This window comes from Pipistrellus hanaki (genome assembly GCF_964339955.1).
Source record: "Pipistrellus hanaki genome assembly, chromosome: 13".
NCBI lineage: Eukaryota > Metazoa > Chordata > Mammalia > Chiroptera > Vespertilionidae > Pipistrellus > Pipistrellus hanaki.
Window position 1 is genome coordinate 37,802,186 of NC_140515.1, and position 12,452 is coordinate 37,814,637.

The window sequence follows — 12,452 nt, forward strand, 5'->3', positions numbered from 1 at the left end:
GCCTGTACTAGCCTCTCTGTCCTCCTCTCTCATCATTCCTGGACCCAGCTTAGCAATACAGTTCCAGACTATGGACCCCCTATCCTATGAACACAACAGGGTGTATGGTTTAAACAAAAACCCAATATACGGACAAAGAACCAGAAAAAGACAATTGCTTTTTGCTGGATTACTTACCCAGGTTTTGGCTGGCCAAGTTGGAGCCAATCATCTTTATTCAGATCAAGGAACCTCTTCTTGAAGAAACCTTCTCTGGGTCCCGCGTCTCGGGGAAGGAGACCTGTTCCATGTTCCCACAGTGCTCTCTGCATACCTGCCCCTTCGCACAGCTATGGTAAATCGGAGTGATCTCTTTCTGAGTCAGGCTGCCCAGCTAGGCCATGAGCTCAAGGGATAATCACCTTTTGTTTATCTTTATCTCCCCTCTCTCTGGCGTAATGCATGCTGCACGGTAGGGCTCAATATACGGCACCAGTTGAACTGAAAGCCTGCAGAACGCGTCTACTCACTCGCAGAGCTTCTAGCAAGTGAATCATAGGCCAGCACTTCTCAGACCTAGATGCACACACGCATCACCTGGAAATGTTAAGATGCAGGTTCTGACCCAATTGATTTGGGGGAAAGCCCAGACATTCTGCATTTCTAAAGAGCTCCCAGGTGAGGCTGATGTTGCTGGCTCATGGCCCATCAGTCAGCTACACTTCGAATAGTGAGGCCCTTCAAAGCCACGAAGCACGGGGCACTTGTAGATCACTTTTATTATACTAGAAAAGACATATCTGAACTTTGCAGAAGTGCTAGCAATGGAGAGAACAGATGATTTATGTTGCTAACTAGACGCGTCTCATAAAGTCCATAATTTTGGAGTCTAAAATGTTCTCTTGTAAGAGATTTGCAAACAGTTGGCTGGTGAACCAGGTTTCCACACAGCTGTTGTCCTCATGGGCAACATCTGTGTAGAGGACAATGAGCTGTCATAGGACTTCCCAATACAGAACCGAAATTCAGCGTGGGGAGGAGAGGCAAGAGAGGCCAACAGGATAGCAGCCAGGCTCAGCCAGAGAGGCTTACTCACTCTTCCCTTCTTTCACCAAGAAAAGTAGTTACTGAGCACGTTCCTGGCCTCCTATTGGTGAGAGGCCCTAGGGTTGCCAAGGTGGCAATGAGAGGAATGTAGTCAAAAGAACATTCCAGAGGTCTGGGTCAGAGATGAAAGGAGGTTCCGATTTAGGGAGTCCATACTTGTAAATATGCACTTTTACAACTGTGAATATTCAAATGCTCAACCCCTCTGCTTACATTAGGTTAATGATTTAGGAATTCGGTGGAAAATGACAGATGAGGTTTTCCAGAGATATCCCAGGACCCTTAGTCATCTGTCATTCTGCCCAGCTGTTCTGCAGTGCATTCACTGTCCGGGTTCCGTGAGACCACGGTGGTTCGGCTATGGATCATTTCTGCACAGAACCTTGAAAAAGATGTGTGCTTCGTGCCTGTGCCATGGCCCCCTTTTAAGGACATGCAGTTTTGCTTACAGATCGTGCCACATTCAATAGATTGGCTATTGTGGAATGGCTCAGGATTATTTATAAAGTGCTTCTTCTTTTTTTTTTTTTTTTTTTTTTTTTTAAGCTTTAACAAACGGTGTTCAGCAACATACTTGCCATGGCCTCAGCTTCTGCTAATCCCTAGATTTCCATTCCAGTCACTCAGAGCGTATAAGCCCTGCTCACACACTCCCGACATCCCCACTTCACCTCAGTGCACAAATACACACACAGGCCTTGCTAGGTTTTGTTTCCTTGTCACTTCCCATGCCAGTGCCTCTCCACCAAACCAAACCACATTTACCTTTTCAGCTGAGTTTGCTCAAGTCTTCCCTAGAACACACAACACTTCAGTGAGTGTGTTTGCCTTTGGTTCCTTGTGTACATCGGTAAGAGTTTCTATAGGCAGGTAGGTCCTAGTGGGATTGGTGAGGTGTAGGGTATGTGCATCATCAACCCAACTCAACATTGTTCAAATATTGTTCAGTGGGAGAGTTTACACCATCAGCAGAGTGTGAGTTCTTCTGGCTTCACATTCTTGATAACCCATGTTACTTTCATATTTAGAGATCTGATGTATTTCTCATGGACACACACACACACACACACACACACACACACCACAGAACTTTATTAAATGAGGAGACTTTGCTTTAGAACTTACCAGAGAGCAATAAATGGTTTCTTTAAAACCTTTGACAGCCAATAAATAATTGATTCGATTATTTTTCAATTATTCAAACAAAAAAGTAAAGTTAAAGAAAATTTCATGGAAAAAGTACGGAATTGCTTAGAGTATTACCTCACTAACATAGTCACCTTTTAAATAAGCAATATATATTCATTAACTTGATAATTGTTGCCTTAATCAAATTAAGTGATTTTTTTTTTTTAAAAAAAGGAATGCTCAATTGGCTTATTTATGTATTATTTACCTAATATGTTTAATCCTGTTCCCATGGTTCTGTCTGAGTAAGATTACAGTTAAAGAAAAGTGAGCAGAACAAGCTTCCAGGTCAGCATTGCTTTTATTTTAGAACTTGTCTCTTGCTACATTGTAATTCCCAAGAACAGCTCTGGTCTTGTAGCATACCCTTGCTTTTCCAACGTTTTGTTTTGTTGCAGCAAAATCAAGTACACACAAAGCATGCTAAAACATAAAACAAATGATCAGAGCACAAAACAGCAGTTCAGCAAATTAGCTCATCGCTCTTTTTGTTTCCTCACAAATTCCATTCTTTTGCAAATGCCCTGGTAAAGAGCAAACCTTGACTATGGTGGGTGGATTTCACAGAGCAAGCAGTAAGAGATGCAATTTAGGGTCATTGAAGAATTGAAGACACAGGATTTTCCAGTTCTGTGAATAAATAGGAGAGATTCCTAGGAAGTTCTAATTCTAACAGCTTTTATACTCAAGAGTCCAATTCGAGATATAGATATGATGAGAATTATGACAAAAATCTTCTTTAGGCAGATATATCATCAGAATCGATGCCTGCACTCTACAGTTGGCAAAGAAAAGATTCAGTTGACTTTTCAAGGTCAGTTGTCTCAGTTCTCAGGAGAAATGAAATCATCCCCAGTTTCAGTTCTGCTCACTGATGCCTTCACTCAGAAAAGTCTTTTCCGCAGATTTGAACAGGACAAATTCAGTATATTATTAGCCAACTGTAAAAATTGAAAAATCCCTGCAACTTACCCCTCTACCTTTAATAGAAAATTTACTTATACTTTCTGGTTAGGGCCACAGGGAGTTACACATGCCAATGGAGCTAACTTCCTTTCTGCTATGATCATCGTGTGTCCTCACCATCTGCAAAACATAAAAATATGATTGCTCTTAGATTTGTTTCAAATGTTTTCTCTAGAGACTATTGTTTTATATGCCACATATAAAATAAACACACATGGTTTTTGCCATTTTCAGTAGTCAAAATAAAAGCTCAATTTGGGGCTTTTATTGTAATAATAGATGCAAATGAGCAATATACAAATACAACTATTATAGATATACTTCTTCCTGGGAAAACAGGTATATTCATGATCTGAAAAACCATGCTTAGCACATTCAGTGGCTGGTATCATTGAATCGAAGCTAGAAGGAATGTGTAGTAGACAATGTCAGGGCTCTGCCCAGAATCCCTCTGATCTCTGTATAACATTAATTTCTCAACAACATTCCTTCTCCTCTTATTCCTCTCCCCTCCTTGACTGTCCTCCTATCCCCACCCCTATGTGAGCTTTTGCTTTTTACATCAACACCTGTTACTCTTCGCAGGGCTTTCCTGTGCTACGCCAGCTCGGCCAAGGGTGAAACTGAGTGGGAGTGGTGAAGGGTTGAGAAAAGACAGACAAGAGAATGAAAGCAGGGTCTCAGTGAAACGCTGTCCTTTCGGATGGAGAGCCTCTCGGATGGAGAGCTAGTGACAATACCACGGACTACAAGCCATGTCTTTATTTTATAGCCAGATGCCTCGAGGCAAAGTAAGGGCGTGGTCAAGGTGTTTACAACATTCTCATGAGTTTCAATCCTACTCAATTACATGCACCTGATCAAGCTTTGTTTACTTGCAGTCTATATCACTTAGGCACGTGGGGCCACATGTTCGGACCATAGGGTCAAGCTTGCAACTATAGCTGTTGGCTATAATTGTGCTGGGAGGGCTCTGCCCTCCAATCTGGGACTTGCATGTGGCCATGAGAGGACTGTGCCCTCTCATTAGTCCAAGGCTTGAACCTGTCCAAATACTATAGCCGCTCCCCACACTGTCCTGCAGCCACAGGAGCTGCTTTAACCACCTGCAGCATGAATACCTGAGAGTGTCCATCTCTCCCTTGGGCAGCCCTTGACCAATCAAAGACCTACAAGTGAAAAAACAAAACAAAACAAAACAAAAAAAAACTTCCTTGCTTTGGGGCAGAATGATTCTTCAGGGAGATTCAAATGCTCTAGTGCTGAGAGGAGTGACCTAAAGATGTCCCCTATGGCACTTTTCACACACCCCGCCCCCCCCCCCCCCCCCCAATAATACCTTGTTTGGCTTCCATTCCTTCTCTGTCCTGCTTCCTTCATTTCCTCCCTGGTTTCCCTTGAGCATCTCCTCAGTAAGTTACAGACACATGAGTCCTCACCTCAGGGTCAGCGCCAGGGAACCTGGCCCATGGCAGCACCTTAGAGATGCTCCCATCTAAAGTCTTAAACACTCTTCCTCATGTACCCACCTCAAAGGGGAAAAAATCATGTCCTCTCAACTTCCATATTTTAAAGTTAACATCATTCCAGTACATACATTTTGATGAGTATATATTTTTAGGTCGGGTATATACATTGGAGTATAATTGCTAGGTCACGGGATATTTGTATTTTCAGCTTTAGTAGATACACAGGAATCATTATTTTTGGATAACTTCCCACCTAATTTTGGTACACAGCAAAGATTGAGAGTAGCTGCTCTGGAGCCTACGACAGCTGCCTGTTCATCTATTTCTCTTTCGCTGTAGGTCCATCGCCGCCTCCCCACGCAGCCTAAGAAGCTGCCCTCAGCCACCACAGAGGCCTCAGAACCACAGCAGCCTGTCCTTTCCAGATGCCACTCAGCTAGGAGCTTGCATCTCAGACCAGGGAAGCCCTGCTTGCTGAGGTAGAAGGCAGACCCTGAGGCTAGTTGCCCAGTTCCTCTCCACCTCCATCACGCACAAGGGTACAGGATTCTCCTGCTTACTCAGAACCTGCAGACCTTGATCTTGCTCCTCTCACATCTCAGCTCTATCCCCTGACCCCCACCAAGCATTTATACCTATTTTAGTTCTGGTTTTTGTCAGTACCACTGATTCCCATTTTGCCTTTCTGGAGTTTTATTTCCCTGGCCCCTTACTTTGGGGACCCCTTGTAAGCCCTAGAGCAGTGGTTGGCACGCTCACAAGCCACATGCGACTCTTTGGCCCCTTGAGTGTGGCTCTTCCACAAAATACCACCACGTGTGGGTGCCCATGTACAGTGTGATTGAAGGAGTACCCTAATTAAGTTAATAACAATATATCTACCTATATAGTTTAAGTTTAAAAATTTTGGCTCTCAAAAGAAATTTCAGTCATTGTACTGTTGATATTTGGCTCTGTTGACTAATGAGTTTGCTGACCACTGCCCTAGAGGATAAGCCCCTCCATCCTATCATCTCCACCTGTCAATGAGTTCTCATTGCTCATCTTCCTCCAGGAAAACAAACAAACAACAAAGAAGATACTCCAGAGTCTTCAAGTCTATTGTATTCAATGTTACCTTTTTTATCTCGTTGTTTATCATTTGCTGTAATTTCTTCTGAATGTGCCTCTTCTTTGTCTTTCATCATCAGTTCCCCGGCTGAAAAGAGTGAGTATAACTTCTGGATCAGATCAGCAGTGGTCCCAGAACCATTCTCATCACTGCTCCCTAATACAAAGACATGCTGCTCCTGGGAACCAAATTCACCGACGGGCTCACTGTTCTCTGCCTTTATTTCATACACCTGAGGAATAAAGCTGAAGTGACAGAGAGAAGAGAAGAAAAATACATTAGCCAAGTCCCTTGCAGGATTAAATGTCAATACAGCCAGATAAATACAAAAGGAATCAATTTTATGCATGCGATTGGAATGGTCCAAATGCAGTTAGTGGATGGAATTTGACTGAAGGGTGATTTTTCAATATTCTGAAGGGAAATCAGACATTTGCGTCACTGGTGGAGGGCTCCAAACCAATATTATTTTCATCACTGAATTTTTATTGAGTACTTAAGGGTTGTACTTTACAAAATCAAACTTAAAAGATTCTTTCTGCCAATCTTCATATGGGCTCGGTTTACTAAACAGCAAATTTTTCCTTTTTTATGTTTTCCTGCTACTCTAAGATGGTTACATCTAACCTTTGATATGATAAGTTTTCTGCAGTACCCCATAGGAAAGGGGGGGGGCGGTTATAGAGTTACTAATAAGTTATTTTAAGGGCCTTTTTAAAAAAAAAAATAAAAAGAAAAGAAAAGAAACATAGTTCTTGCTAATGTGGGTCCCATTTGGTCTTTTAGTAATACCCAATCTGTGCTGTCATCACAAATGGGGCATTTCACACACACACACACACACACACACACATATCTCACAACCAAACTTCTTGTACTCTAAAAACTAAAACTCCATTCATTTCAAATTGTTCTCTTGAGGACTGTTTCCAGCTACATTATTACCCAAACTGTGTATTTGACAACTCACTGCAGAGTGTTTTCAATGTCCACGTTCTCCGGGTTGGGAGAGGTGATGTTAACACACTTGTGTCTCAGCTCTGCAGGAGGATAGCTGTTGATGGCACCTGGAGAGAGAGAGAGGGCTTGTTGATCTACATTTTACCCTTCCGAATTCTGAGCATCACCCAAAGCTAGTTCATCTTCTCCTGTGGTTGGACATGTTTTCAAGAGCAAATTAATTTTATAAAGGCCTCAGCAGTGTTGGGCACTCTCTGACATTGCAATACGCCGCTGGCAAAGTCAATAAGATACAGCCGTGATTGAGTCAAACATTCTCATGCTCCGTATGTCACAGGCTCGTGATATACTTCAAGGACAACTCTTAATCTCTTCTATCATCTGTTTCTCTCCCTATCAAAGGAGGATCTTTCTAGAAGACACCATTAACAACTGAAATTGCCTGGCCCATTTATCTTGGGGTTGGAAGAAGGCACCATATTTTGCAAGTGATAAGTCTGCTGCTACATATAAATCTTGAGTTCCAAGATTCATGGGGCTTTATGAGTGCCAGAAAACCTGCAACCCCGAGGTTTCCTGGTCACCTTGCAGGAGCTGTTGACAACCATTCAATGTGGCCTCTGCCCCATTCCTAATCCTCAGCACAGGCCAGGACTTGCTCGCTGCTACAAGCTCTTAGGTATGCTACTATACCCATGTCTAAAATTACAACACAGGAGGCTGGGATAGCCACTCTCAAAGCCTCATTGTAAAGAGACACTCTTAACTCTCCTGCCTGGCTACGCCCGAGCCAGCTCTCTGGGGCAGAGGCTCTGGAAGAGATCTGTGCCCAGGGTTCATAGGAATTCAAGTCAGAACCCACATTAATGAAGAGATAAGTAGAAGTCCTTGGGCAGGAGGAAAATGGTGGTGGTGGGATATTATTTATTACAGCAGTGTCTCTTGTTAAGAGTTTAGGAATTGAAGCATAGTTTAATGGACACTCCTGGAGTCAGACTGCATGGAGTTAAGTCTATCATTTGCCAACTACTAACTGTGAGCTTCTGAGCAATCTATTTAATGTCTCTGAACCTTAGTTTTTTTCCATTATAAAATGGGGATACTGATGCTTTTCTTTGAGGGCTGTGCTAAGGATACAATTCATTAAAAGAACTTAGTACATAGGAAGCATTCACAGGTCAGGGTTCAAAGACACTTTTTATCCATATGGGGGTTTTCTGACAAAGATCTTGACAGTGTAACAGTAAAGTTCAATAACAGTAAGTCCTGATAATTTTCTTTGTGGTTTTCTCACTGTCTCCTACCCATTTCTTAGACTCTACCACTTTTGACTAAAGTGAGGATTGGGTTACTAAGTCCCCTGGTGGATTGTACACAGAGGTAGTAAATATATTACAAAAGCAATAGAAGGAAGCAGCCCAAGCACCTCTCAATAGATGGGTGGATAAAAAAGCTGTGGCACATTTACATAGTGGAATACTACTCAGCCATAAAAAAGAATGAAATCTTACCTTTTGTGATAGCATGGATAGACCTGGAGAGTATTAAGCTAAGTGAGATAAGCCAGTCAGAGAGAGACAAATACTATTTGATTTCACTTATGTGTGGAAACTAATAAAAAACAAAAAACAAAAACTAACAAACAGAATAGAAACAGACTCATAGACACAGAGAACAGACTGATAGCTGCCAGAGGGGTGGGAGTGCAGTGCGGGGACTGGGTGAAAAGGTGAAGGAGATTAAACAAACAAAAAAGACAATCTCATTGACAGACAACAATATGGTGATTACCAGAGGAAAAAGGGGAGTCAGGAGAGGTAGGAGGGGGTAAAATGGTAATGGAAAAAAACTTGACTTAAGTGGTGACCACACAATACAATATACAGATGATGTATTATAGAATTATACACCTAAAACCTATATAATTTTATTAACCAATATCAACCCAATGAATTCAATTAAACATAAATAAAATGTAAAAAAAAAAAAAAAGCAATAGAAGAAAAGGTTCGATAACTTACGTCTGATTGAATAGACAAATGGCTTGACAAACTTGATGATATAGTTCAAATCTGGTTTGTGGGTCCGGCCAAGCTGGACTAAGTGATGATCCAGTGGGTGGCTGGCTAATTCTTCTAATTCCTTGTCATTGTGCCTTGGACCAAATGAAAACACAAATATGGAGTAGCCCTGACACTTGGCTCTCAGAGATACATCTCTTAAGACTTCCTTATCTAAGGGGTTGGTTTCTCCAGCAGATATAACAAAGATAACTTTGTTTTTCCTCAGGTTGGGGGTCCCCGCAAAGACATTGTCAATTGTCCACTGCAGGGCGTGGCCAATAAAAGCATTGCCATTGAGCTGTTGAAGAGAGTCTTGGAGATGATGTTTCATTTGGTATAGACTATTGTAAGTCACCAGATCAAATTCCAGGGAAACAGGGCATTCTTCCGAGTTGGGCATATAGCCTGGTGGAGAGTAGCTCAGGACTGCCACTCTGTCCCCTAAGGTGGACGTCAGTGGATCTGGGGCAATGTGAAAGTAATCAAGTACTGAGGCTATGAAAGCTTTCACGTCCTTAAACTCATCATCTCCGACGCTTTGGGAAGCATCAATGAGGAACGCAACATCCATGTAATATTTTTGAAGAGAGGCATCTCCGGGTATGTCATTAAGTCTCAGTTCTTTTTTTCTGCCATGGTTTTCAGGTCCTGCAACAGAATAACTGACGTCACTCTTTTTAGTCTAAGGATAAACTCAGAACTCCTAGCCAAGGAAGATCAATACATAGGATGGAGTGTTGCCACGCTTCACTCCCACACCCATGGCAGACATCACTAATCAATTACAGTACTCAATACAAGAATCATGTTCCAATTATGTTTTCACACAGCACATGCAGAGCCATTACCATTCAACAGGTTTTGTCACATGAAAATAATTTATTTGCTACCCCATTTCAGATCTTTGTCAAAGGATTGATTGTTCTTCCAGCTATTTTCATATGTAAGATAAGAAATATGCAGCTATTGCTGAAACCGGCTTGGCTCAGTGGTGGAGCATAGGTCTGTGGACTGAAGGGTCCCAGGTTCGATTCCGGTCAAGGGCATGTACCTTGGTTGCAGACACATCCCCGGTAGGGGATGTGTAGGAGGCAGCTGGTCGATGTTTCTCTCTCTTCGACGTTTCTAGCTCTCTATCTCTCTCCCTTCCTCTCTGTAAAAAATCAATAAAATATATTTTTTAAAAAGAAATATGCAGCTATATTTAGTGCCTTCCTATACAAGACCTTATAGGGGATCGAACCCACAACATGAGTATGTGCCCTGACCAGGAATCAAACCTACCACCTTTTGGTGAACTGAATGATGCTCTAACCAACTGAGCCATACCAGCCAAGGTGATGCTCTTTTTCATTAAAACAAACAAACAAACAACCCAAAACTTTGTTCCCCTTGAGCTTTATTTTGGAGAATTTCCATTGCTACACTTCAAGTTCACTAATTTTTTCTTTTACCAAATCTAATTTGCCATTAATCCCAGTAGCATATTGTTTCATCTTTGACATTGCAGTTTTCATCTCTAAAAATTCTATTGAATCTTTTTTTATCTTCCAGGTCTCTACTTAACTTTTTTTTGTGTGTGTGTATGTGAGGGGGGGGGGGATGTAGTTATAATAACTATTTTAATATCTCTGTCTGCTAATTTGTGTCCAATCTGGTTTGTTTTTGAATTATTATGCTTTTGAATATGGGTTATGTTTTTCTACTTGTTTTTATGCCAAACATTATGAAATTATAGCTTTTGGATGTGGGATAGTTTCGTATTCCTATAAAAATTAATGTGCTTTATTTTGAGAGGCAGTCAAGTTACGTGGAAACAATTTGGTCCTTTGGGGTCTTTGTGTTATGATTTGTTAGGTGAGTCTGGTGCTTAATTGAAGGCTTAATTATTTTCCTTTACTGAAGTAAGACCTTCCTAAATTTTCTCCCCAATAATCTATGAATCATAAGTTTACCAGTTTCACTGGTGGGAAAAGGCATGATTTCTGGCCCTGTGTAAGCAACGGGCACTATTCCCTAATCCCCCAGCCTCAGGTCAACTCCTCACATGTATGTGCTGTCAGTACTCTGCTGAATAATTGAGGGAGACCCTCTGTAGATCTCTGGAGTTCTCTCTCTGTGCAGCTCTCACCTCGCTGATATTTTATCCTGTGAATGCTTACCACCTTGGTCTCCCTGGACTCTCAGTTCTGTCTCCTTAACTCAAGGTGTATATTGGGCTTCACCGGAACTCTGCCCTACTGCACCAGGGTCTGGGAACTCTCTCACAGCAATAACCTAGAGCAACATAGGGCTCACCTTGTTTGTTCCCCATCTCTCGGGGATCTGTCTTTCATTTCTTGATGTCCAGTGTCTTGAAAAGTGCTGTTTCATATGTGTGTGTGTGTGTGTGTGTGTGTGTGTGTGTGTGTGTGTGTTTTCTTTTGGTAATTTCTTCCAGTTGGGAGGTAAATCCAGTTTCTGTTACTCCATCTTGGGCATTTCTAATAGATGAGATATTGCTTGTTTGAGATATTTCCATGTTCTCTTCCTTCTTGCAAAGGGCTAAGAACTGTTCATTTATGTACCTGACTTTTCTTTTATCAATACCTGTGTAGTCATTGAACAGGATTTTGCATTTCACAAGTATGATTGAAATTTATCGGTCTCTCATTCCCCATCAGAAACCTAGTTTCAAACTCTTAGAATTTTTTAATCAAGATGTAGGTCCCTTATGGTTAAATTACTAAATATAAAACTGGGAATGCAGAAAAAGTATATATTTTATATTCTTATTTGCAGTGAATTTTAGGTAATATACTTTAGCCCTAAAATGTTATCATGAAAAACATTTCTAGAATTCTTGGCTACAGGGAATTAGGAACTACGAAGATTAGTTAAATGGACCTTTCTGTCATTTTGTCGTGCATGATTCTGGAGTTGACTATTTACTAACTGCTCTGCAAAAGGATTTCTGGTTTCCAAAGACAGCGTTTCAGCTTCTTTTAGACGACCAATCAACACACTTCATTAAAACACAAGAAAAAGTATTTCATAAATGTTCTGTAGAATAGGAAGGGCTGACTTACCAGGCTAGTGAAAAACTCTTTCACTCATGCCCATACCAGAAATATTATTGTGTGCCCCCCCCACCACCACCACCCCAACATTCTCTTTATATGCGAGGAAAATATCAATCCTTTTCCAAAGTACCCAGCAGCAGACTATTCTCTAATGAGGTGTATTTCACCTATAAAATTATTTATAGGATTAGCATGAGAAACCAAGAAACTCAATGTAGATGCTTATTTCTTGAAAACTCTAAAATTTAGTCAAATGAAAGGTGTGATTATTTTACTTTGAGACTAAATTCATCTCATTTAGGGAGACTGGACCTTCCAAAATACGTTCCTTCAAGGAAACCTGGCAGAAATAAGAATAAAATATACCCATAGCTCATAACAATTCTGTGTATTTTCTGGAAATGTCACCAAGCCAAATTCCCGTCTTCAAGCCTGAATAATTTCCTCAGAAAGGCGGGGGAGAAAGGGCTGGCTCACTTTATCATTGACAAGGCTTGGAAGGAATGAGGAATTCGGCTGAATTTCCAGGGAAACGGCCCCAGAGATT

General features: G+C 41.4%; 1 protein-coding gene across 1 annotated transcript in view; it reads right to left on the reverse strand.

Moving 5' to 3' along the window:
- Nucleotides 1-2,161: 2,161 nt before the first annotated feature.
- COL6A5 (collagen type VI alpha 5 chain) overlaps nt 2,162-12,452 on the reverse strand; it is a gene marked incomplete at its 5' end in the record, with an annotated part of 81,120 nt that continues 70,829 nt past the window's right edge. Inside the window, 4 exons of the mRNA XM_084903269.1 lie at nt 2,162-3,360; nt 5,827-6,065; nt 6,791-6,887; nt 8,802-9,491. Coding sequence (XP_084759395.1) covers nt 3,341-3,360; nt 5,827-6,065; nt 6,791-6,887; nt 8,802-9,491 — 1,046 coding nt within the window. The 3' untranslated portion in view covers nt 2,162-3,340. The remainder of the gene's footprint in view (nt 3,361-5,826; nt 6,066-6,790; nt 6,888-8,801; nt 9,492-12,452) is intronic.